Source organism: Neolamprologus multifasciatus, chromosome 6, assembly GCF_963576455.1.
Source record: "Neolamprologus multifasciatus chromosome 6, fNeoMul1.2, whole genome shotgun sequence".
NCBI lineage: Eukaryota > Metazoa > Chordata > Actinopteri > Cichliformes > Cichlidae > Neolamprologus > Neolamprologus multifasciatus.
The window spans coordinates 9,876,878-9,904,677 of record NC_140444.1 but is presented as its reverse complement, the minus strand read 5'-3'; the positions used below and the strand labels follow the sequence as shown (position 1 = coordinate 9,904,677).

General features: G+C 40.9%; 1 protein-coding gene across 3 annotated transcripts; it reads right to left on the bottom strand.

Moving 5' to 3' along the window:
• Nucleotides 1–1,173: 1,173 nt before the first annotated feature.
• mafgb (MAF bZIP transcription factor Gb) lies at nucleotides 1,174–27,243 on the bottom strand. 3 transcript variants are annotated; one of them, XM_085161486.1, is made up of 4 exons: nucleotides 26,827–27,243; nucleotides 25,930–26,104; nucleotides 10,785–10,850; nucleotides 1,174–8,332 (listed from the first exon to the last, which is right to left on the bottom strand). In XM_085161486.1, exons 3-4 carry the CDS (start codon nucleotides 10,818–10,820, stop codon nucleotides 7,853–7,855), a joined length of 516 nt encoding a protein of 171 aa, XP_085017612.1. In that variant the 5' UTR covers nucleotides 10,821–10,850; nucleotides 25,930–26,104; nucleotides 26,827–27,243; the 3' UTR covers nucleotides 1,174–7,852. The 3 variants fall into 3 exon arrangements, with proteins under 3 accessions (XP_085017612.1, XP_085017611.1, XP_085017610.1); XM_085161485.1 differs by lacking the exon at nucleotides 25,930–26,104 and having other exon boundaries at nucleotides 26,827–27,232; XM_085161484.1 differs by lacking the exons at nucleotides 25,930–26,104; nucleotides 26,827–27,243 and adding an exon at nucleotides 10,981–11,147.
• Between the last annotated feature and the right edge of the window lie 557 nt (nucleotides 27,244–27,800).

Here is a 27,800-nt window from a genome sequence, read left to right as displayed (position 1 = left end):
GGACTATTTTTTGTATAAACTTTAATTTAATTGATTATACTGTATTTTTTCAGTACTACAAAAGGCTTTGCCTAGGAAGCTTGCTTGATCTCATTAAACCCTGTACACAACTGTCTTCACTAATCAATGCAGGTATTGCAACAGAATAATGCAACAATATTCAACATAATTGATGACACTGTACGCACTGTTTTTATATAATAAATGCACTATATTTGCTTAAAAGTGCTAATAATACTAAAGATTCATGAATGACTAACACGTAGACAGTTCCATTTTAAAACATGTTTATTGGTCATATACAAAATAAAGTAAGCTGTTTATCAACAAACGTACACTATATACATCAATAAATTAAACAATGCATCGGACCGATGATGAAACAGTTAATTTCGTGATTACCCATACCTTGTCATCGTCACTATCTACAAATTGCAAAAAAAGAGAGAGAGAGAGAAAAAAAAGACAATAATTTAAATTGGAAGATAAATACTAACAAAGACTGTCACATTTTAAGTAGTTTCCCATAGAAAGTACTGCCATAGAATAATTTATTACATCCCTTACAGAAATATTACAAAACACAGAATTTCCTATTACAAGGGCTTTTCTGATTAGGTTACACCATATTCACACAAACTCACTACTTTTCAAAGGCTTTAAACGGACCATTATTTATACTGTGTTTCCATGTGTAAGATTTAGAAACACAAAAAATAAAAAAAATAAAAAATCCCATGATGAACCTGGCTGAATGCTCGCATCAAGAGTCAAATTTGACAGGGACACTGCTACAATAAAATAAATAAATACTAATTTAAATGTGCTGATACCTGAACTCTGTACGTTTTTTTTTAATTTGTACATTTGATGCAGGCTGGGTATGAACCTGGGACGCAAAAAAATAAACATCACTATTGATGCAAACACCAAACAAAATGATCAAAGGAATCCTTGGTTCATTTACTCCTATCGATCAGGATCAGCGGTGGGTGAAAGGGCTTTTAGAGTCTAGTGGCGTGACTCACTACACAGGAAAATCACTGGATGCCTGCATACCGATTGGCCAAGCAGCAAGATAAGGAGTTAATGATTTGCATCTTCTGGAAGAAGTGTGGGTTTTGAAGGAAGGGCTTGGTAGACTGCTGAGTTAACTAAAGCAGGAGAGAATAAGTAGAGTGGTAAATGGTTAAGAGCTTTATCAGACGCATCTCCACCACTCCTTTTCTGTCTCTGTAAAATATTTATAGATGTAGTCTGAGTGGTTGTTTTAGGGTTTGTGATGAAAAGCCTCATTATGGCGAGGGTTCGACGCCTGCAGGGGTGACAGAAAATAAGGTCAGCGTGTCAAACAGCTCAAACTCTGCTATGAAATGGCACCATGCCGCCCTGCTTGACAATCACAGGAGGTCTGAGGTGTCAGCTGACCGTGTCTGCTGAGTGAAAATCTGGATTAAACTTCTGTAATGTTTAACCTTTTGTTTGTTTAGAAATCTGGCACATGGTTTCTCACTGGAAACGCCACAAGAAGTTTAAATGTGGAAGACAAAAATAAGAACTCAACAGGTCAGCAGAACGCCTTGCATGACGGCTGCATCATCCTCGGTTAGAAACTGATTAAAAAATAAAATAAATAAAAACACAAGAATGCACCAGTTGTGAAATTTTAAGCAGATAACAATGTTTAACCTCACTGGTGACTCAGCTAGGGTTAAGATTAGGTTTCTGAAACACATTTTTGCTTCTGAAATAATTACACAGTCAAATGAAATCATTTTAACAAACTCGAAACAACAACGTGTTGCAGTAAGGTGAAGCGGTTTGAGGACTTTATGGACTTATCAAAGGAACAGGCTGCTGCAGTTCTACAAGCCTGAGAGGAGCTGGATGTTCTTTGTGGAATTTAATTAAATCTTGCTTTGTTTTTTTTGTAGTGACTGTATTACTGCATCGCTGCTATACTCTGTAGTCCTCTCACTCTCTTTTTTGTTTGTCTCTCATTGTAGTTACTGTCCTTTATATTTTTATTAACAACACAAATTTTAAAACAAATGTTGACGTGGATTCTCTACAAATACAAATATCTGAATATCAGATGTAAAAGACTTCAACCTTTTTCATATGACATAAGAGATAAACTGCTTACAAGTCCGTTACTCATCTAAAGTGGGGGGTTTGAGTTACTAAAACACACAGTATACTTTTGTTGATCAAATGGCCAAAAATAACAGGCCAATACTGTTATCGACCGAGGAACAGTTTTATGGCCAGGTGATGCCAGGTCTTTCGTAATGAAGCCTCATTGAGGTCTGAAGTGGTTTTGTTGCATTTGCATTTGGTTGCTGTTCTCTTGAAATCGAAATATGAGGGTCAACAGACGTGTCAATCTAAGCGAAGGAAGCCATCATTAGTTTCAGAAAACAAAATATTGTATTCTAAGTGTCGTCTAGACACATATGCACCTGACTGGATGTGAGAGACCCATTCTGAGCTAGAAATGGACACCAAACTGATGGAGCGCAACAAACAAACATCAGTTGCTGCAGTTTTTGAACGCTGTCTTATTTGTTGAATAAACTGATGGGAGTTGAAGCCAATATCTGCCAATAAAAATGGTGCATCCCTGTAAAAAAATAAATAAAATAAATAAAAATCCTAAATAAATAAATTTGAAGACTTTGTGTTTTCACAGTTAACCGCTAAGTGAAAGTGGGTAAGCCACACCACATATGCCAGATTTAAACAGAGGCAAGCTGACATTTTAATTTACCAGGTATATTTAAAAAAAGAAGAAGAAGAAGAAGAAGCTAAACACCGCACATTAGCTCTTTAACCTCGTCACATCACACTGTACAGTCAGGAAAACAGACAACTTGACAAACGACTACGATAGCGTCAGTGCTCCTGTGAGGCAGGAGTTTGGATTTTGCCGGTTTGCATAATTAGATGTGTCTATTTAACAGCAGCCACATGTTGACACGTTAATGTTTACACAGAATGCTTCTCTCTTTTTTTGTCTTTTTTGAAACCAGAGGAGCATAAAAACACAGAGAAGCAGCACACGTAATTGTACAATTTGACAAAACTTACAGTCTCAACAAAAGTTGAGTTTCCTCTTGTTTTATATGATGTCTCACACAAACACACACACACACACACAAGCCCATTCAGCTATCTTAGTGAGGACCTTCATTGACATAATGGTTTCCCTAGCCCCTTACCCTAACACTAACCATTAAAAATAAATGCCTAACCCTAAAAAACAAAACAAAAAAAACAAACAAAAAAACAACAAGGCTCTATTAGTGTAAGAAATAAGGTTTATAATTTTTTTTTTAGTCAAAATATTAAAATAATTATATAAAAAAATATTGTATTGATATCGGATGGTTTAGACAGGTTCCTCTTCCACTGAGACTGCATGTATATTATAGAGAGTGTAAATAAAGTGTTACTTATAAAACTAACAGAAAATTGTGTGGATATTGATAAATACTAAAAAGTGAATGACCTCACAATTGATTTAAGAGCACAAAATAAAGCACAAAAACTAAAAGACTCAGTGTTCTGTGGAGGCTAAATCCACTCCACACAGGGTTAGGGGGACCTGTCTACCTTTTTGATTTTAATATCATGTTTCTAGCTGATTTTTTTAATAGATACCACTCTTTCTGTTAGCTCAAAAGCTGAATATCTCCACAATAGCTTAATACATGGATCAATCAGTCAGAAGGGATGGACTACAGTACAGCGCCAAAGATGACCGTCGGAGGAAGGAGAAGAGGAGCAGAAAAGCTTAACAGGAACTTTAAAGGAGAGTCTGGATGATCCAGCAGCCCCAAACTTTCTCTACACCTAACCATAACCTAGTTGTAACCCTGACACTAAAACCACATTTTGAGCCTCAAAAAGGCCTTCGAATTTGCTGTGTGTCCTCACAAGTGACTGTTGGTTCTCACAAGTATAGTAGAATGCAGATTTCGGTCCTCACAAAGATAGCTAGACAGAAACACACACACGCATGCACGTACAGCTGGCCAGTGAAAAACATCAGTGAGACAGGCAGGAAGCAGCAGACTGATGGAGAGGGACAGAATACATTTCTAAAACTCAGATAACGGCATTCAGGACGTACAAAACAGGGCGTTTTCTTTAATATGGAGAAAACACGTTAATACACTGTATGAGATACTGAAATTTGCTTGTTGCTCAATACCATTAGGTGTGATAAGTGATTTTCATTTGACATCTGAAGCTCTCTGGTTTCACGCCTGACTGAATGTGTGAACGTTTATCCGTTCGAAGACTTCGGAGAGAAAATATTTTCAATCACAAACCCATTTATCCTCCTGCGCCTTTTTCACTGTTCACCAGTTTGACTTCTATTTCTGTACAGATGAAGACACTCCTTACTTATCATAGTAACTGCACAGCAGTAGGCGAGCTAACCCATTTTTCTTCACAGTGGAGAAGTAGCGGTTCAGGTAAAAGGCTGCATGTATGTAATGTTTTCATCTGTGTAAATTGCTTCTCTTTCAGCTTTAAAATCAGGTTAAAAAATATTTGAGGCAATTGTACTCAAAGGTAAACCTCACTCTTTGACAGACAAACCATTAAATAGCAGAATAGATTTTTTTTTCACTTCATAAAACACCATATAACAATTGTTATTTCACTTCCCTGACACTTCAAGAACAGTTAAAAAAACAAACAAAAAACAAATACAACTGGAACGATGTCAAATACACATAACCGTGTAAAATACAGAAGCAAAAAAAAAAAAAAAAAAATTTTTTTTTAATCACACACTATAAAAATAAGTTATTGAAGGAGTGGGTGTGATGCAGCCACAAAGGCCTTCAGCAGAGTTTCACATATTTGCTACTTTGCCTGATGACCTGAATACACAACACAACGCAGTGTGTGAAGTTAACCATAAAACTTCTTCATCTCGTTGGTCACTTTATCTGCAACAGGCTGCACAGACCAAAAATAAAGACACGGAGGCCTGCTCAGAAATATGTCGCCAACGTGAACTCTGCGAAAGTGCAGTTTAGCAAATGATCTAACACGTCTGCAGGGCTGGAGCTGAACGATGAGGGCCGGGGAGGACAAAGACTTTACGATTTGAGAAAGAGTGCAGTTACTCACTGTGTCATCACCCGCTTCAGCCTGAAATCAAACACGTATCAAAGTCATATCCATGAAATAGGGAACGTTATATTACCTCGTCACATACCTACACAGCACACCACACACTAGTTCACGGCTACACACACGTGCCTAGTAGCTAGAGAAAAAACAAAGCTATTCAGTAGTTAAGCCACTTTTGGTACAATTGCAAAATAGAGAGATACTGTATATCAAACAGATTTTGTTATACCTTTTTTTTGTTTTGTTTTTTTATACATGTCATTACAAACGATGCAAAGATAATTGTCTTTATAAAAATCCAGACTCCACCATACATAGACAAAGATTCTTTAAGTATAGAACACCACGTAAGACTACTTTTTATGGTAAAGCCCGCGTGAAATATGTGAAATTCAGAGAAATGTTTGTCACCCATGCCCGCTGACTGCACTGTCAGAAATCACAGTTGCAGTTTGCAGTTGTAAGTTTTGCGGGTAAAAACAAAAAAAGAAAAGAAAAGTGCAACCCAAACTGCTCTGATTTGAGGCAAAGGTTTTCCTGCAGGTGTTGTAACCTACAGCAGACTTTGTTTATAACAGACAAATGTATTTTATGCAAAAAAAAAACAAAACAAGACCAAAAAAAAAAAAAAAAAAAAAAAGCAAGAATAAAATTCAGGCTCTTTTTTTTGTTGTTGCTAATTTTCCTTTTTCTTTTCACTTAAAGAGGACCTATTGTGCTTTCCCTTACTTTCTAAATATGTATACATTATCATGGACAAATAACAAATAGAAAAAAACAACAACCTGTGAGTGAAACGCACAGATGAGAAGGCTCAGCTTTAGACTGTTTTTCTACTTCTGGCCCTGTATGATGTCAGTAAGAGCAGATTCCCCTGGTAATTTCAGGGACATAGTTTGGACTGTGAGTACAGACAAAGATCTTCTATTTAGGATTAGCAGCCAATCAGAATACAGCCTAAATGAAAAGGGAATGGAGCTATAACTGAACTGAGGGGCTGCATAAAGGACCAGTATCAGATAAACAAGCATTATTTCAACTCTGAATCATGCAAAGCCACTCTATGAAACCATGTTTTGAATGTTCTCAACTCATTGTCAATCCTTCTGCTTACCAGAAGGTTGCCTTAAAAGGGTGAAGAGCTAAAGCAGCTCATGTCAGACACAGAAATGACCTGAAGGGCTGCATCAAGGACTAGTGTTGAATAAATAGGGATCATTTTGCACTGAGACTTATGCAAAGCTTCTCTAGAGTCCAAGAATAAAAATATAGAGATGCAAACGAGCAGAATAGGTCCACTTTAAACAAATGACTTGCCAAGGTACATAACTGTTAATAATCATCATCGTCATTACGTGCTATTACACAGCTTAAATAACAGTGTACGGGAAGAGTTAAATGCTGTCACTGGCTGACTCCTGATTGGTCGGTTTATGCTATAAAGCACAAGCATACGCAACACATCTACACTGAATTTCCACCATCCTTCCACAAGTTATCACATTATTTGTTCATCAATTATCCTTTTGACTTCTCTATGCATATCACTAGGAGAAAAAGGCACTTGCCCTTCCAAATGTCTTGAATAATAAACTTTGAAGCAAAACTCAAAGAGGCTTTTATCTTCATATGACCATTTCCCTGAAAATTCCCCACACTAAAAGGTCAGCGAATTAAATAACGTCATCTCCTTTTCCTATAATATGTTTTGGTAAATATTAATTGCCTACCCCCTCCTTTTCCCCTCCTCCTTTCATAAAATTCAGGAAGTACTGCATGTAATAATGGAAGCCAGTTGGAGTTGAAAAATCGAAGGACAGAGAAAAGAGTAGGTAAGAGAACGCGAGAGTCTGACTTGAAAGTAAAAAGACCATAAGAAAAACAAAGTAAAAATACAGCTACCCAAATATAGCAATACCAAAACGAACACGCGCCACAGAATTTCACAGAATTCCTGATATATAACAATTCACACACAGAGAATACACCTTGGACCTCATGTGAATGACAACACAGTACAAAACAGTAGAAATACAGTTACCACCATTGTATAATATATATATCTTCTATAGTACTTTTCTGAAAAAAGTTCTTGGCTAGGTGGAACAAGATGGGGCCTCTCTGCAGCCACTCAAATCAGCAGGTCACATTAAATTTCAATGATTTCCATAGAACTAATCAAGAATAAATGCTCTGATTCTCGTATGTGTTTAGGATTGTTTGATGATGTACCAAATTTCAGTTTTATACATTTTATTTCGATCAGGCACCTCTTCAAATCTGTGTGCAAATTCGTGACATGGTTATTATGTACTTACTTCACCAGCACTGAGCACCGAAAACCAAATAAAAACTGTTGGAATTTTCTCATTTTGAGTATTTACAAATGTCAGATTATTTTCTTGATCAGGAATAAGACAGTTTTCATATTATTTGGGATTTACGGGTCTTCAGTGCCCATAGGAACCCTGTGTATTTGTCCTGCATTGGTACAAGAGTTCTCCTCCGCTTCCATCCTTTCCTTCATCTGCACTGATCAGAAGTGATGACGTGACAGGAGCGTGCCGTGGCGATGCAAGCGAGGCCGCCCGGCTGTTTGTCTGTCAGTGTAGATGGAGGAGGAGTCCGGCAGAGGGGAAGATTGACTCAGATGCAGCTAAGCTCCATCCTGATGCACCTTCATCTCCCTTCCCTTCCCTCAAGACCGTGCGTCTGTTTTTGACTTCACTATTGTAATCACGCTCGTCGCCGTCGCCACCTTCCCTGGGATGAGCGGACCGATGACCGATGACGCCACCCCTCCCCCTCCCCCTCCAGCCCTGACCCCGACCCCGACAGTGGGGCTTCGTGCCACAGTCCTGGCGAAGGTCTGTAACGCCTCGTACTTAGACCTCAGAGCGTCCAGCTCAACGCGCATCGAAGCATTCTCATTGGCCAGTTTGTCCACCTCCTGCTGCAGCTGAGCCTTCTGCTTCTCCAACTCCTCCTTCTGGGTGACACGCTTCACCCGGCAGCTGGCGGCGTAGCCACGATTCTTCAGGGTGCGCCGCCGCTGTTTCAGTTGCAGGATCTCTTCTTTGGTGAGCCCTCGGAGGTGCTGGTTCAGCTCCCGCACCGACATGGTCACCAGCTCCTCGTCTGTGAGGCTGGTGCCATTCTCGCCCGGCTCACGCTTCACCTGCAGGACACAGGAAAAAGAGAGAAGTGAGAGAGAGAAAGCAGCAATGAGTTGACTGTAAAAAGCCCCGCCTGACACCTTTAAGACCTCATATTATCTGTTACTGCCAGGAAATGTTTATGTGGCCTAAACATTCAGACCTGTATCAGACTCTTCAGTGGCCACGTGTCACCCTGCCAACCCAGAAAACCGAGATTTAGAAGAAGTGGCAGCTGTTGTGTTTTAAGCCAAACCATGACCTTTCTCTAAACTTAATTACCATTAAAGGTGGCTTGGTTAACAACATATTGAAAATAATTCACGTGTTAAATCTGTGACATGATTTAACCATCCACATTTCAAACAGTGGTTTGTGGTTTACCGATTTCTAAATCCTGAAGAACCCAAGCTTAACCCCAACAAACTCAGGCCCTTGGAGTTTTTATTAAATTGTTATCCTAAGTGTTGACAATCAGGGAACAAAGAAAATAATCATCCTACCATGCACTGTTTTGCTTTCTCCAAACTACTGGGTTAGGGTTACCACATATGATGACTCAGGCCTCAGTTAAGAGGTGAAGTCATTCCCTCCACCACCAAACCCTCAAGCCTGCAAATGTAGACTTTGTCATGCTTTAAAACGGGAAAATATTTCTTGTACAAAGACGCAAATGAGTACATGAAGCACTGGAAAGATTTAATAAACAAAAAAACAAAAACCCCTTCATTACTGCATCAATTCAGAGTTAAACTTTGATTTAATCATCACAGTTTGGATTCCTCCATCAGCTGATGCAAAGGTCAGCAGATGACTGTGGTGAATGGCAACAGACATAAATGGACCCGGATCACCCTCTGCACCACATCCTGGACAAGCAGCAGAGGACTTTGTGTGTGTGTGTGTGTGTGTGTGTGTGAGAGAGAGAGAGGCTATGTATTCCTATCTTTGTGGGGACCAAAAATTGGAAGTTCACTATATTTGTGGGGACCAGCAGCCCTTATGGGGACCAAAATCCTGGTCCCCAATAGTTTGAAGGCATTTTTGAGACTCAAAATGTTTTTTAGTGAGAGCTAGTAAGGATTAGTAAGGGTTAGGGACTCATTTAGGCATTCATTTTTGATGGTTGGGGTTAGGGTGAGAGGCTAGGGAAAGCATTATGTCAATTCGATGTCCCCACAAGATATGAATACCACACGTGTGTGTGTTTCTTTTCAAGCTCCTTCTTCAATTACATTTAGATGTTTAATTATTTTGTCACAGGTTGTGTTTAATGGTTTTAGTCATTTTATTTTGGATAAATTCAAAGAAGAGTTTTTAGAAGTAGAATAGGAGGTCCCTCCTCCCATGTAACCAGCTCCCACATCCCAGGACTCAATCAGGTGACCCTGAACCATCCCTTAGTTATGCCGTGAGAGTCAGACTGCTGGGGGGGACTTCCCAGCATTGAGCATATGTTTTTCATGCCTCGTGTGTTTATCCCGCTACAACATGTGAATGATGTTTTTCTTCTCTACTCTGTAGTTTGTGTTTTGTTCTCCTTGCCTGTGATATCTCTGCGCTCTCTTTTTGTCTCTTCTTTTCCCTCCTCACCTTCCCATCTGCTTATTTAAATTCAAGTTCATTTACATAATCCTTTAAAATGACTGCCCAGAGGCATTTCAAAAAGCCCAGAGGTGTACCTTCCTTCTAGCATCATTTTGGCTTCAGATGGGCATTTTTTAAATTCTGCAGTCCGCTGAGAAAATTTTCTTTTCTCATTTGATATTTGACCTCAAACTGTACTGAGTTTGGGGTAGGTAATCACTAAAGGAGAAGCATAAGAAGACAAAATTGTCCATTAGGGATAGGGGTATTGATTTGATGCTTTCCCCTCACCCAATCTCAGCAGATAACGGTCCCTCCTTGAGCTTTGTTCTGCCACAGTCAACTTCCTGTAAAAAGGCGTTCTTCCTCTCTGCCATCACCACCTCATATGGGATTGTCTCTCTAATATCTTGGGGTTTTTCCCTTACAATATAAATGGCATTGTGAATAAATATGAAATGAGTATTTACTGGTGTATCAGCATCCCTTAGTTATGCCGTCATAGGTTCAGGCTGCTGGGGACTTCCCGTGACCTGAGCACTTCTTCCCACTGCCATGCATTTATATGCCACTGCTGCATATCATTATCTTTAATCTACTACTTTGTGTTTTTCCCCGTATGTTGTTATGGGCTCTGTGTCCTTTTCTTTTTTCTCTTCTCTTTCCCCTCATTCTCCAACCTTTATGGGCAGATGTCTACTCCTTTCTGGGCCTGGTTCTGCTAGAGGTCTCCCGTTAAAAGAGAGTTGTCTCTTCCCAAAGTTGCCAAGTCCTGCTGTTAGTGAACCATCTGATCGTTTCATTTCTCTAGAATATTGTAGGGTTTTTAACTTACCCAACAGTTTACCCTGTATAACTAAAATAAAATTGAAACATGCACCTGCTTACCTTCAAGGCTTTATTTCCTTTGTTAGTCGTCGTCATGCCACAAGAGCCTTGCTCTTCTGAATGAACCTGTGGAGATGCAGGAGAGCACAATACATAAGCAGAGAAACATCACAGAAAAAAACATTAAAATAAACTGTGTTTAAGGACACCCTCTCTTCTAACAGTCAATTAAAAAAACTTGCAGACCAATACCTACCAAGAGGAGTGGAGACATGGTAAATCTATATCTACTATGTTGTGGGAGCATGTTCCACTGTTGTATCGGGGTGAGATTGTATGAGTGAAAGTGACAGAAACTTTTCTTAGAATTTTCCTGACTTCCTGTTTCCTTGTGGTTACACTGACATTGCCCACTACCTTTGTGTTGTTGCGCTCTTATTGGCTGGCTTTCTGCCAATAGGAATGAAATGAGTGCGAGTGAAGAGGAAGTGGTAAAAACTGTGGGAAGGACTCCAGGGGAAAACCAACTGTTAGAACGTCCACACAAACACACACACACGCACGCTCGCACACACACACTCTCCGTACCAAAGATGAGCAGAAAACAGATATAGACCTACACCTACTGGGGATAAAAATGAAATCATTGATGCCTTTGCACCCAAGTGGAAACGAGACAAAAAAGAATGGAGATACAAATGTGTGAATCAGAAGTCAACAAAGACCGAGCGTGGAAACGCAAAGAATGAGATCAGCCCTTAGAGCGCACGGCTCCATGATGAGCATCTCCGCAAGCTCTCAATGAGAATCTTTGTTTGGTGACCTGTGTGTTTGTGTGTGTTCATAAAGGGCGGCTATTGTAGATGGTGCTGAGCGATCATCATGAGACCAGTCATGATGACGCAGCAGATTCCGGATCTCACTCCCTCCCTTCTCTCCTGCAACACAAATTTCTGCTCTTCTCTCTTGACTTTTTGTTCTTCCCTTCTTCCCTTTAAGGGGAGGACAATACAAGATATGGTTGTCAATCACGAGTCATTAGCCAATGAGCATGCAGCATCCCTCAGATTCAGAGTCAAATCAAGCCCGAAGTCATCATATCCATTTTAAAAACAGAGACAGCAATGGCAATAATTCTCAGATTAAAGCCTCACAAGGGGACCTTACAAAGCAATGGACGATGTAAAAATTTACATCAGTCTTAAAGCCCCCAAATCTCACACACACACACACAAAAAAAATCCACTCAAAGTGTCACAATCCAGAAAGGTTTCTTTATTAACGTTGAGCATTATTGTCACGGGATATATCACAGATGAATGCTGCCTTTCATTTACCTCAGAAGTCGTAGTTGTAGAAGTTGGAATTTTAGGTCTATGATGTAGGAGAGCAGCCGAAAGAAGAAGACAGCGTAGAAGAACAGAAACAAGAACTGGTACCCTGGATGACTCAAAAAGAATCCAAGATAAAAGATTAGCCTTGTAACAAAGGAGACCTTTCATATTTTGACCAGCCACCTATCCTATCATATGGTGTTATAAGTTGAAAGTTTACCCTAAAATGTACTTTTTGAAGTTTTCTCCAGTGAATTATCAGAAAACAGATCAAAGATCCAGGGTCTATGATATATCCCCTGCTATTGATGCTTAAAGTTATAGAAAAAAATGTTTTCATTTAGACTAGAATCATTTGGAGTGGTTATAAAATGGATTTGGTTGCAGTTTTCAAAAACGCTTAAATGTTTTTTTCAGTCCTGTCTTATGTGGTTATTTCATGTACTCTTAGTTATGAGGACTCAAATATGCTGGAAAACAAAACAGCTTTAGATCCACCCCTATGCACTCTGAGGGCCTGTAACTCAAACATAACAGTTTCACAATATGGTGGTTTGCATCATTTCATTATAATAAAGCTATTCTGAAGGGGTCAGGTGGAAACTTTTCTCACTGGACTAATTTCTACGAAGGCGTTATCACACCTTTCTTAGGTGTGATGGCATTTAAATGATACCGGGCAACACGACTCTTTTCATTTTTTCTATCAAAAGACACCAAATGTGTTAGTGAGCCTCCCTCACAATGCATCACCGCCTGCCTGTCTGTTTGTGAGGGGGCTTCAGTGTTTGTGCATGCACTGCCACAAATCCTACAGATATAAATAGCTGCAGATCAAAGAAAAACATACAAATAATTATGCATGCACACACACACACACACAAAAAAAAAAAACATGTCAGATGCACAGCAAGTTAAAAAAAAAATCAGTTTAAAACTCAAGGAAGTGGTGAAGAGTGAAAAACAACAACAACAAAAAACGCGCAATAACATGCGAGGCTTAATCCGATGGAGAAATGGCACAGCTTTCTTTTAAAGCATTTGACTTCAGCACTTAAGGTTCTTCTTAATGAGTTACGATCAGTCAGTTAAACACAATCTTTTATTAAAGAGCTTCTTCTCGAGAGCTGAATGTGCCGCTGCACTCTTCTGTTTTTTTAGGATGCAGCCTCCCACAGCTGAGGTGCACGCTCGCACAAAAGATGAATCAAAGACATGAAGACTGAGGTTAGCTGCTGGGGGTTGGGTTGATGCAAACAGAGGGGGCATAAAGGGGGCTGTTTCCCTGACAGGCACTGGTTTATTTCCCTTGTGCCCAAACCCCCCCATCCTCCATCTACATAGAAACAAAAAGCATGCTGCCAAACACACACACACACACACACACACACACACACTACTGCTATGCCAGCGGGGCACAATAAAACACACATGCAAAATGGTTGACTGCGAGTACACAAGCGTTTTAAACAATGTCGTACTTGCATACTGCAGAGGTTTGATACCACATTTAACGTCGTAATTAAAAGCACTTTAAAAGGCAACATAAAAGGTTGGCATGGTGGTGCAGTGGTTAGCACCATCAAGTCACAGTAAGAAGGTTCCTTGTTTGAATCTTTAGGGCAGCTGGAGTGTTTCTGTGTGGAGTGTACTGGCATCCTCCCACAATTCAAAGCAGTTAGGTTAACTGGTGATCCTGTGTTGGCTATAAATTTGTGGCTCATAGATATTTATAAATCAGTTTTCCACTTTATAAATGACAATTAATTTCCAAAAAGGTGCCAGGTCTATTCTTGAATCATTCTGCTCTATCACAACACCACCGAATGTAATCAGATATATAAACCATAACCAAACACTGAGGAATAACAAGCAGTGTCATAAGACACAGTATAAACCCCCAGAACTTCATCACTTTACTTTTTTTAATGTTTTTTTTTTTTGTTTGTATTTTTAACATTCTGTATACAGTGTGTAAAACTGCAAAACCACTAGAAAAACAGTGATAAAAATTTTGGGTGCAGTGCTCAGCATTAATTAATTGGCTCTTTAAGGGTGACTGCATACATAAGCATAATTTATCTGCAAACAGGTAAATCAGAGTCTGCGTTACCTTGTGTCACCTTTACAGAAGCAACACAAAACAAAAACCTGTATGTCCTAATCCATCATGGTTAGACAACAACAACAAATTTTAAAAAACGGACTAAGACCAGAGGATAAAACTGCAACAAACTGTGTCTTTTTGGGGCATCTGTAAGTCACCCAGGTTAAGGATCATCTGCTGAGCAAAGGCATCGCCATTCATCTTGGGTGGACACACAAACACAAAGGGCCAGAGGTGTCCTTCCCATCATGCTTGTTAGGTGATCGCTGCGGTGTGGTCAATGCCACAGCCACTGTTGCTACAACAGAGCTTCTTTTTTTTTTTTTTTTGCTGTGGCAGGCTGTATTTTTATGGAGCAACTGAAAGAACGCTGACGACTCAAGAGCAGAGCTGCTTACGGTTACAGCAGAGAGACAACACACACACACAAACACGGAGGACGGGATGTGAGGACAGGGATGGCAGAAGAGCTGAGAAGCGGTGAAGATGAGTAGAATATGGTTGGAAGGCAAAAAAAAAAAAAAAAAAAGATGAGAAAGTCAGGAGGGAGAAAAAAGATAGCAAGGTGAAGACAGAAAAGAAGAGGAGGAGGAAGAGGAGAGGGGCGCTGGTGGTGAAGGAGGACTGAAAGAATGCTGACGTCTCCAGAGCTGATTAGCGTTACACAGAGACATCACACCCACAGCCGAGAAAAATGCTGAGTATGGAGAGAGGACAGGGTGTGAGGAGACGAGGGGGGGTGCAAATGACAAGGGAGAAAGAAGAGAAGAAAAAGAGAAGCAAGTGAATAGGGAGGAGCAGGAGGAGGAGAAGGACAGAGGAGGAAGGGGGGTGGGAAAGCATTTCGGTGAAAATGCATCCTCAACACATTTGTAAGAGCTTAGCTGTGGAGTACAGAGAGTGGGGGAGAGAGAGGAGGAGGACGAGTAGGGGGATAAAGCCCCCCCCCCCCCCAAAAAAAAACCCTGAACTCAGCAACGATCACAACTAAAACCTCCAATTAGAAAAGTTCTGACGCTGATCCAATGCAATGAAACCGCTGCTGACCTCCTCCCTCTCCCCTCGACCTTCTTCAACACACAACAATAAAGAAAAGACTTCATATCTCTTCCTGTTGACAAATCAAACCCCACAGAAGGGACAAGGGGGATAGTCTTGCAAATAAGAGCTATTAATAATAAAACCAATACATCCACACTCAGACTTGGGAAAAAAATAAATAAATTCAAGCATTTATTTTCCCCAAGGCTCATATTGCAACTCCCCGGGGCAAACATTTCAGCGACAACTATCTGTCGGCTGACCGCCTTTCTCGACGAAAAAATTTCCACAACGAAAGTGGCAATGATAGAAGTTAACCGCTCTCTGGATGTCGTTGTGGGTTCAAGAATAATTTTATACCACCCTTTTTATCGATTACAGCAAAATGAAATTAAACATTCTTGATTGGTAGAAAAGCAACCTGACATATCCTCCTTCATTCAGGCCTTTTTCTTTTGTTCCCCAATCTGCATAAGAGACACGTTGATCCCTGTATGAGCCTTGATTCCTCATTACCCTGTTGCCTGCTAGAGGCAAATATTTATCATTTTTCCAGTTGACTGTATTCATAACACTGTGTTTCCATTGGCTATGCATAGTGAAGTATTATAAGCATGCAAGCAACCTACGTATTCAACAGCACATCTGACGGCAATGATGCTATGCAAAGGTAGACTGTTGACTGGTTGAAAAGTTTACTTGAACAGAAAAGGAAGTGGCAGCAGAGTTCAAAACAAAGATAGAAGCATAGAAAATACTGTTGTTTTTAACACTCAGTTTCACTTCACTACAGAGAAGTTCTTTGTTTCTTTTAACTTCTCTCTGCTAAATAGAAGGAGCTAAGCCGAATAACCAACAACATCACAATAAAGCACGAGAATAACTTACAGGCAGGTCGTTTTTGACCGCGCCCCCTGGTGACAGCGCACAGTTATAACATTTAGAGAACGATCCGCGTATGACCAAAGCTCAACCAGGTTGCTGCCGTGATGCTAGGCACAACTTCACTTCACATTCGATGTGAACTATTAGATTACTGGGTCCAACTTTCCTGGCTTTACTCACAGAAGGCATGACTGCATGATCTACTGGGAAGAGGCACGTTTTTGCTCTCCTTCGACACACATTTCCGACATCAGTCTTGCAGAGCTTCATAATTTTTTAATCATTTTATGCATTTTGTGGATTCATTGCAGAAACAGTTGTATAGTGTCAAAGTATTTGGTAGTAAGTTAAAGAGATTTTTTATTGAGATAGTCATGCGCTGTCTCAGGCCTACCTTTTCAAGGGGGCTAGGGTCGCTTAACCACATGAACAGGCGTTTTACAATTTTCACATTCATTAGGCTATTAGGGTCCAGGCGATGTGTATTTTGTCAGCATAAGGTGAGCATAAGGTTTTTAGTGTACTTCCACATGTCTGTCAGATTTGCATGACTATGCAGACTCGTCTGCAGAGATTTGACTTGACATTGCACCAACTATGCATGTGTAGTTGGCTTCAAAGAACTATGAAATGAGTTACAAGTCAACCGTAGTGTCTCCAGCTGTCCACCCTGCAGCAGAATATAATCGCTGTTTAAAGGTGACTGTGCTTTTAGCATCAGGACCCCTCTGCACTGGAACAACCTGCCTGAGGAGGTCAGCCTCCCAGCAGTCTCCTTTAAATCACCTCAATGCATTTGCAATGATTTTCTTTTATGCCATGACATTACAAGTAAGATCTTCTTACTTGCTGGTAATCAAGCTTCCTAATTTTAGTTTTGCCATTAACTTTTATTTTTTATCATTCGGTCTTGCACCCAGGATGAAAACCAGGGTAATAGTGCAGCAGGATGTGATCATGGGGCTAATAAAGATAGATTAAAAAGAACAAAGGACACAGCATGATGAGACATAGACTGCTTTCTCTCGCAGACAAACAGGATGATGAACTCTCTCTGTGCGGTTGGCTTCAGACGGAGCTCTAATTAATCTTGTTTGCGAGAACCTTTTGCCCCGGCCTCTACTGCCACACAGAGAGGAATTTCTTAGAAAGAGCCGGTGGCCTGCTGCAGACACACACAGTGGAAAATAAATGGCCAGATTAGGCGCTCCAAAAATGACCCGGGGGCTGCTACAAGTGGGTGTTTGCGCGCATAAACAAGTCAGCATATATAGCCAATGATCAAGAATAGATTGTAAGAGTCACAAGTCATTTGTGATGCAGTGGCATTGCTGCGTTTATTGAATAATCCGACAATAACAACTGCTTTAACTGCGTCCTCTCCCTCAGGCATTTCTCTAAGCAATAGCGGGGGGGAAAACACAAAGGATGGCAGCTGAGTGAAGCAGTAGAAGCGCACAGTAGGTCGTAGAGAGGACATGACAGAAAGACATAAAGGGAGCAAAACGTAGGGAGAGTGAATTGAAACCTCAGACAGCTACAAAACTCAGCTCCTGGCAGCAGTCCACCTTGGGTTTGTTAAAAAACAGAGCGAGTAGCTCTCATTGATCCCGTGTGGGCCGAAGATGGTGAGGGAGTCTGTAAATAATTAACGATGAGCTCTGTGTGGAGTCTAATTGAGAATTAGGAATCAGATCAGAGATAATGGCAACCTGCGTGTAGAGAAAAGGGAGGAGCAGCGATACAGGACCTTGGGTCTGTGGAGCTGAGGAGTGACAAGGAGAGAAGTCACTAGTATGGGCTATGTGTGTTTGAGAGTGTGTGCGCGTGTGTGTTTTGGGAAAGGAAGCTATTAACTGGAGGTTATGCAGAGCGTGAAATAAGCATGATAACACAGACAGAATGAGGAGATGGAGAAAACACAGGAAAAGTCATGGAGAAGAGGAGTCTAGACCTAGGGTGTCAAACATGTGGTCTGGGGGCCATAACCGGTCTGCAAAATGGTTCAACTCAGCCCACCCAAGTCAGAAAAAAATTGTAGTTACTCCAACTTTTGAAAAAAAAGAAGAAGCATTGTGACATGAGCATATGACACTGTACATCGAAAGTAACGTCACAACTGCTGGCGTTCAAAAAATGTAAGTTTCCTTCAGCTCTCTGTTTTTTTAAGCTGGTGCTGGAGGCAGAGTTGTTAACACAACTAATTTCCATAGGTTAGTTTAAATTTTGCCCTTACTTTTCTGCTGTGGGTCACACCATTGCCTGTATGTAGCCATTCTTGAATTCAAGATCCTTTATCTGAATGTCAGGAGTAGTTCGTGCCCCACCCTCATCCACTTTCTCATCTCACATACCCCTCCTTAGCACACGTGGATCTGTCTCACCTGGGAGCTTGAGTTTCCACTGAGGTCCTCTTCAAAACACAGCCTAAAGAACTATTCTTATTGAACCTGCAATTCTCTTACAAAACATGTTTTCAAATCTAATTGAGGATGTGGTCCCTGCCAGTGAATGTGTGTTTGTACTGTATGTTGGCATATGCACACTTTTTACGCATTTCTCTTTTTAAAGCACTGTGTGTATTAAAAAGTGCTGTACAAATTAAGTCATTATTAGTAATTAAAATCACTTTGACATTGATGTTCTAGCCCCTCATAAACATATATGGAATCACTTTCACAGTTTACTGAGAGTTAAAAAGGGGCAGTGTGTGTGTGTGTCTGTGTTTGTGAGACAAGTGCGTTATTAAAGGCGAGAAAAAGTCCTGGCGTCGACACGTTTTTCCCATTCCAGGTAGTAAGTCGGAGTGTGATGACAAATTTCCCAACACAAGCAAAAAAAAACTGCACTGTCAGGCAATTGAGCTCTGGCGCCTTTTTTTCATAAGTGCTTTTTTTTTTTTGAAGAGAGAAAGCATGTAGCGCAGGTTAAGTCATTTCTCTGTGTGTCTGTGTGTGTGTATGTGTGTGTGTGTGTGCATACAAACAGAGAGCTGCGAGGGAGACAGGGATAAGTTAAACGACACTATAAGTTTATTTCACCCAGACGCCGTGCATCCCAGGTCAGCAATACAAACTCGAGACAAAGAGAAAGTTCGAGTCCAAGAGCAAAGTAAGCACGGCGCGACTCTGTGGGGAGGCATTCATCATTATCAGTCACATTAATGGGAAAGTATCATCAGAAAACCTTTACCACAGGGAGGAGGAGACGTGTTTGTGGTTTACAGAGGTGCACTCGGGGGCAGTGGTCTCTTTTGCACTGCGACATTCTCCGTGACTATTTTAAGGTTTTCCTTTAAGATGGTATGATAGGTATTATGATATATTTAAATGCGCACAGAGGGGCAAACTATGTGGACATTTTACCGAAGCAGTGCTGCCTGCTTCCTTTCAATCTAATATTTATCCTCCTGCCAAAGGCAGCCGTTTAAAACAACACATGACTAACAAAACTTCACTTATAAAAACCATAAACAATTCGACTACACGATTAAATGCCAAGAATTGTGAAGTGAATAGTGCTGAAACAACTTCCTGATTTAAAAAGCCTGATCTTCCAGCTTTTCCCAGGCTAAAACTGGACCCATTATACTTTTTCTTTGTGTATATATGACATTATAAATACAAAATATTTGTACAGGCACCGAGTAACAGCCTCTTTGAGCCTGTGAGCCAAAAGCTCAGACTTCAGATTACTCTAAACAGTGAGTTTTAAGTAGATTTTTCTACTCTTTTATTTTGTATTTATCTGACAGTGACAGACAAAAAGCCCATTTCCAAAATGGCAATTAGTGGAACTAACTTTAATATCTGTTATGGACTGTCTAACAAACAAAGCATTTGAAGATGTCACCTTGGACTGTGGAAAAATCATTACCACAGCTCAGACAAGAAATTACAGATTACTGCAGTAACATTACTTGGTGGTGAAAATAATCATTAGGTGCAGTCAGCTGCTTCTACAAAAAGGTCAAACAGATTGAGAAGGAATTATATATATATATATATATATATATATATATATATATATATATATATATGGGGTGCAATTCACAGTTCGGTTAGATACTTTGGTGTCACAGTTCGATATTTTTTCCATACAAAAAAGAAAATGTTCATGCCTTTTTAATTTGTCATTTATTAAAATTATAAATATATATTTTAACTCAAAAGTATAGTTTTTAAATTTAATGTTGCTGAAACAACAAAGTAAAAAAAAAAAAAAGAAATCTATCCGATCAAGAAATCACTCATCTTTGGAAAAGAGAGTTTATTACAGAGAAATGGCTCTTTCCAAAATAAAAGCTATACTATGCGCTTCTTCTGGGCTATATTCTCAGCAGCATATTAAACATATCAGGTCCCCATAAGGAGAATCATGTGCTAACGGCTGTCTAAATGACTCGGGTAAAGTCTGTAGCATGCGTGCTTGTTGTTTTTGTCTGCTTCCACTTGTCTTTGCACTAGGATGATGTCGGAGTAAATGTGCAATCATATTCGTCGTGTTCACACTAGTGCTGTCAGCGTTAATCTCGTTGACATTACGTTAACACGGCAAATCTCCGTTAACGAGCTACCGCGGAGCACCCGTGCCTGGGGCTGGACGGCCAACACGTTAACGAGCTAACTGCGCTAATGCACTAGTTCCCACCAATGTAATTGAGTATTATTTGTCCATGACGCGCTTACCTTCAGGGTCATACGTCACATGAAAACCAAAATAGTTCCAAACGCCAGATCTGAATTGGGGTGGGGGAGGTTCAATTTGCCATGTTGCAAGGAGAGCTTAACTTCTGTCTCCTAGCTTGCCCTGCGCTCAGTGAATCTGCGTTCGACTACTCCGCCTAGGCTGCACTGTCGAGCGCAGATCCACTGAGTGCTCAACACAGACAGCATCGTCAAAAGAAAAGTTGATAAAATAAATTACAAATTTTGTATTGTTCATACATATGCGTACCGAACCGAAAACAAAAACACTGTATCTAACGGTTCAATATCGATACGAGTATCGTTGCACCCCTAATATATATATATATATATATATATATATATATATATATATATATATATATATTTTTTTTTTTTTTTTTTTTTTTTTTTTTTTTTCATGACTATAAGACGAAAAAAAGATGCAGAAAATACACTGAAACAAAGGTTCCATAGCTTAAGCAGGCCCTAAACGCTAATTCCTCATCAGCTACATTTGCTCACTCTGAAGGTGATTAGATCTAAAACATGCACTCATTTTGTTTGAGAATAGGTCTGATGTTTACTTTGCAAGCCAGCCTTCAATATGAGGAGGGGAAATGAAAACTCAGTCGAGACACCGGAGGACCATTGTTGCTTGGAAATAATTTAATGCCACAGGTGATAGCAAAGCCGGCGCCACATTCAACGCACACGTATCTCTGTTCCCTCTCTTTGCTCCTTGGCATTGATCCACTCTGTTTGTGTGTGTTTTAAAGCTTCAGAAATTCATACCACAATCCTGGGATCGTCACACTGCAGTTAAAAAATGCGGCAAGTTGGCATAGAGATGATGCAACTGGTAGACAACCGCTGGTGCGGATACTTCTGTTACCAGGGCCTTGCATCTTCGCCGCTACAAGCCAATCACAATAACTCATGGGTGCATCACTGGTGAGGTATGGAATGAATGAATGTGTGAGTGTTATTTTTTTTAACTGGAGGCATCTCTAAAAGCTCCAAAATAAGCCCAAAGGCCCACAAAGGAAAAACTTGATAACTTTACTCAAAGACTACAATATCACTTCACCGATCACTGAAGTGCACGACACAATCGATTCAGGACCAAAATCTAGATCAACAACTTAAACTGAACTTTTTTTTTTTTTCATTTTTTTCCATTAAAAAAAAAAAAAAAAAAAAAAAAAAAAAAATCCCTTCGACTCCCTTTGACATGCTAAAATGAGATTTGTCTCATTTTCATACACTTTCTGGTTCTCAGGGAGGTTATGAAATAAGCAGTTGAAGCACTTGTGGAGGGCGGGTACATTAAACGCACACACACAGACTCGGAGACAGAATAACACAAGGACAAGCTGCACACTCACATCGAAGCAAAAAAGAAAACTGGAAGAAAAAAAAACAAAAAAACAGTGGAGCACAGCAATGATTATGCACCAGATCTGCTTACACCATATTTCATCATTACTGTGGAGAAAAAACACTCAACTATTGATCTGCCCCACTGCTTCCTTTTCTCTCTTCCTCTCTCTCTCGCTCACTGCAATTCAATCTTTTATTCCCGTGTTTACTTATCGCATTTTACTTCCCTCTCACTCTTTTAGAAATCTGCAAGCAAAACAAGACTTCTGAAATGGTTCCCAGTAGTAAACAAGACCATAAACATGCAAACACTACTTAGAAATTATGTTCACAAACACCGAGTTCTTCCTCGCAGACACACATACACACACATACAGAGGAGGTGGACACAATATCAGAAACACCTGTGCAATCTAATGCAATCCAGAGCTGTAGCCCTGCAATAAACGCTGCCTTTGTGCAGTCTCTTTTTTCAATGCAATCTCAGAGCAAGAATGGATACAAAAATCATGAAAAAAAACCTTAAGATAAAATTCTTTACTTTAGAACCAAAACATCATTAAACATCATGTCCTCAGACTTTGTTCCCAGTTACTGGGTATGGATCTAAAATAACCTTTTGGTACTGACATCAATGTGTCCACATTCAGTTTAAGACCAAATTAATAGGTGCTGATGTATTTTAGAGGGGAAAACTAGATTTACAGTTCTAGGCCAATAAATAAAATATGTGTTCTAAGCATTAGTAACAAAACCGAGGCATGCTGTTGGCAACAGCCTCAGAACATTTGATCAGTTAGGAAAAAATATCAGTTCCACAAAAGTTTGATAACATCACTCTCACAGATGGAAAAAAGAAGGACAGGCGGCGAAGATGAGGGATTATTTTTCGAAGCTAAGAAATGCTCAGAAAGGAAATTTAAAGGACATATATAAATATTTATATGAAAATACACAGAGTCTCTCTAGAATTTTTTTCACTGGATCCACATACGATGTGTTGCTGATAGTGCTGGGCAATTCAAGCAGTCTTTTTCATCTGCCAAATTCCACTTTAACCTCTGTCTATAGATTGTGCTGACCATCTTGAATATACCCAACTCCTGTTGTAGCCCAGTAAATCATCCTTCCTTATAAACACAGCCAAACGAGGCTCTACATCACACATGAGCAGAGCCTGACGGCCACCTCAATTCGACTCCCTACAACCTTAAAAGAAAACTAAACAACCACCCAAAAATCAATAAACACTGCGTGAAAGGAGGCACACGGGAACCCTGACTTCAACTGCTGCTGGTGCTCCTCGTTCTGCTCTGCAGCCTCTGTGAGTTAGAGCACAGCAGCACCCGTTCTCCACCTGCTGCAGGTTCGGTATGAGTGACCCTCAAGCTCACAGCGGATCTCCAGAGTAGAACAAGAGCTACTGTCCCCAGCTGCATTAGATCTTGTTCTGAACTGGACTGCAGAATGACCTTAGTAGTGACTGAGCTTTCAAAATAAAAGCATGGGGGTTGTGAACTAGTTGTCTCAGGCTTGTTTTGGGATTATTTAAAACATTCAGGCAATCTGTTATATCTACCCAAATTAATGGATTTTAACATTCATCAGCAATATGTGTGTGTGATATTTTTATTCAGATGTACCATGTGAGGCCCTTTGTTTACTATGACTATCACTGCTCTGCATGATGCTTCAACACCTTGACCACCGTACATGTAGGGCATCAAACAGTGTATATGAGCACACATATACTTCCTTCCTCGTCGAGGCTTCAAGACAGACAAGAAGAGATAGGACGCAATCAACCACCATGCACCAAATGTTGTAATGGCCAACTGATAGTAAAATCACTTCCCTTAGTTACATCTCCTTTCTACGCCTCAACGGTGCAGGCAGGAACTCACACACAGTTTTTAACCTTGGAGCTTGGCATACGCACAGACACACACACAGCCCTACAGCAGGAAGATCTTAGCTTCTTGTAGGTGTTTTATATCTCCTGCTTTCTTTGCAACCTCTCACATGTATATATACACACACACTCACACACACGCACGACAAGGCAAAGAAACTAGCTGTGGTAAGTAACAAGTGAAAACGCCATCTGTCAAGCGAGAGCGCATTTGCTTCGCCTCAGCATTTTCAGGGGAATGCCTTGAAGACAAAAAGGTCCTTGTTCTCAATCTCTCCACAAATCCCATCTCTCATTCTTCCTCCCTCTTCCTTCATCCCCCCCTTTTGCTCTGCGCGCCTCGCCGCTCTGCCACCATCAGCAAAGTTGCACACATAAGCATTGGTCAGCGTTCAATTACCGCGAACACCAGGGAAGGATGGGAAAGTACTTGACAGAGAAATGCACTTCAAGCACTGATTAAATACTGATACCAAGTATAAAAAGCTTAGCCCCTAGGTTGTGTGTGTGCGTGCGTACATGCAATGAGAAAAGGAAATGGGAAAAATCTGTGTGTGTGTGTGTGTGTGTAAGAAAGACAGTGAAGAGGGAGGGTTGGTGGTGGTGCTCTTCTCTCCAATACTGATACAACTGTTTCATCATTATGACCCTCTATTACAGTACTTGCCAACTTGCTTACTACATACTTTTGATACACTCTGCAGAGTGCTGACTCCAACTAAAGCTGCTGATATGGAGTCATTAGGGGGGTGAAGTTTCTGTTTTTCTTGTGCCCACAGAGCTTCCCTATTACTCTTCAGTGTTTAAGAGTTGCAGCGCTCATAGGCAGAAGATAATGGCCCATCCGCAAGAGATCAATCAGAGGAAATTCTGTTGCACAGCATTATAGCTTCCTTTTTTAGCACACGTCTCAGTGTGGGTTCATTAACCGCCATGGGAATCAGTCCTTCCCCTCAGCCTTCATTTGTGTCTGTATTTTTAATGATATTTACACAGGAGGTTCTTGTTTTTAATCTGGCAAAACCAGACTTTATTTATTTTATTAAAATGTGAACTAAAGGTTGAGGGGTTAACTCTATAAGGTCTGAAGCCCCGTCCATTCGCTCGTTTTGTATCTGACCCTGGTATGCAGTGGACCCAAGCTCCGGTTACCTAGGTAACTATCTAATGTCAATCAGCCGCATGTTCCGCTCTCATTGGTGGCTTATTCGTTAAATACCGTTGAAGTTGAGAAAAGTTCGACGGTAGACCCGCCCATTTCACGTCGCTAACCGTTATTTCGCCCCTCTTCGCTCGTAAACGCTGAATGTCACTGACTTCACATGGCTTCTGGCCGTCAGTCTGGCCTAATTTATCAAAATGGGATTTTTATTAAAATTACTTTGGCTTTTAAACATCCGAAGTCTAGGCAATCAGAAAAAAAAACCCTAAACAAAGGCTTGGGGGACTCAAACATCATGGGGTTAAGCCACTAGATAACAAACATCGTGCTCCAGTGCACATAAATTAACTAGTGTTTGCTGAATACTACAAAAAATGTACACATTTAGGACCATTTTAAAAACACCTATCCTTGACCCCGACTCCGTGACCGGGTCTAATTTCACCGCCGTGAACAGACCTCCTTCCTTCCCTCTACGCCAGACCTTTGTCCGCCCGCCCGCCTGCCGCCGGTGCCATGTTGCCATGGCTCCCTCGTGCCTCCGCTCTGCTCGCGCAAACGTTGAGAAATACGAACGTTGTGATGAATCAGCATCTCTGCCGCGAGCCCAAGCCGGTGAACCAGCAGCAGCACCGCGGCCGGAAAAACCGAGTAAACCCGGTAGTACAAGTCCTTAAAACGCCAAAAAATACTCACTGTTGCAGAGTGATACGCGAAGCGAACGGCTGTCTGTGTGAAGCGGCTGACACAAAGCAAATGTCAAAACAGTCACTCGGGCAGTTCGGCCACAATACTCTCTCTCTCTCTGTAGCTAGCCGCTGGGCGTCTGACAGCTACCGACGCTCCAGCATGACAGCCAGCGGTGTTTTGCCTTGTTTAAAAAAAAAACAGAAAGATTTTTTTTTTTTTTTTTACATATTTTGATATTTCCACCTACAGCTAAACAATCAGAGAGCAAACGAGACGCTCATATATGAGAGCCCTAAATCCCAACATAGCTAACAAACAGCTGACTAACGGTCATATCACATCTGAACCAGCAGCTGGATGTGTCCGGTCTGTGTGAGCGCCGCTGCCGCCGCTCCAAATGCGAGGCACAGCCAGAGAAAAAGCTGAGGTTATGTGCCGTTACCGAGGGGGGTTTCGGTGCTTTAAATAAACACTATACATTTAGAAATTTAACAGGCACAAAACAAGGGAATCCCCGGGCACTGCCGCGTCTCCGCGCGGTCATCTAATTCCGACACTTCTTTTTCAGCCTGACAGCCACACTCATCCTGCCCCCTTTGTCTGTCTTATTATGAAATCACCGGTTGGTCGGTAGTGCGTGGCAGCTAGAGCGACCGACCGCGTTTCAGTAGCGCATGTACCAAAGACCTGGATGATGATGATGGTGATGATGATTCAGCACTGCCAGACTAATGCCCTTTAAACAACAGCAGCGGCGACGGAGGCGGCAGCGCACACCGGGACAGGCGGCAGTGCGCCCGCACTGAGCGGCAGCGACGGCGGCCGTGCACACTCAGCAAAACACCTCTACATTCAGCACTTTCTGAAGACATTTCAGTTTTGATTTCGACAAAGCTGACTCACCAGAAGTCAAACCGGCGCCTTTCGCCCACCCGCAGCTTCGAAAGGTTGACGTCCGCCGACGGTTCGTCGACCCGGTGTGGAGAAGACAGACAGTTGGAGAAATGTTTTTCCGCTCACGCCTTCTCTCGCAGGTCTCCAGATATATCCACTCCTTCCCCGCTTGTTTTAGTCTATGGTCGGAGGCGCCAGACGTCAAATGATGTTTGGATCACGTGGCTTCATTCATGAAGGATCTACGCAATCCGCATTTAAAGAGACACGAGACACTACTACTGTGTGCTTTAACAACAGGCAGCGTGGAAAGCGTGACACGACAGCTGTGCACATCTCTATACTTAGAGCTAACATTTGAACCTCTGATCCAACAATAGGACAAAGAGCGGCGACACAACCATCTAACACTGAAGCAGCGATGCTCTGAGAGGCAATGGGAAATTTATCACCCGACAAGTGAAAGACAGTGCCCTCCACATTTATGACTCATTTATTTTTAATAATGTTGTGTATTTTAGAAATTTTACCCCTTTGTGTTGAACATGCAGCTGAAATAGGGACTAGGGTATGAAAACGGGTAAACAAAGAGATTAAAATAAAGAATTCAATGCGAAATATTTACCCACTTAAAAAAAAGAAAGAAATACCTTAATGTTACAAGCTAGTGCAGGATTGTCAAACATAAGGTCCCACGGCCAGAGTGGGTCGGCAAAGAATTCAATTCGGTACACTGGATGGCTTTGAAAAAAGGGGAGGACATAATTTATGTACACGTTTTCACCCACTTTTCCTACCGATAAAGACCTCCTCGTGGCCTTTTATACTACCCCAAAGTAATTAAATTATAGATTTCTGTATTTTACACATTTACTTTGTATAATTTAAGCCCAAAGAGTCACAGATTTACTACAGCAGCATTTTTTCATCGTGTAAGAATTCAGACATACTGTTTAAATTCTGCTTCATTTTCTTATATTGAG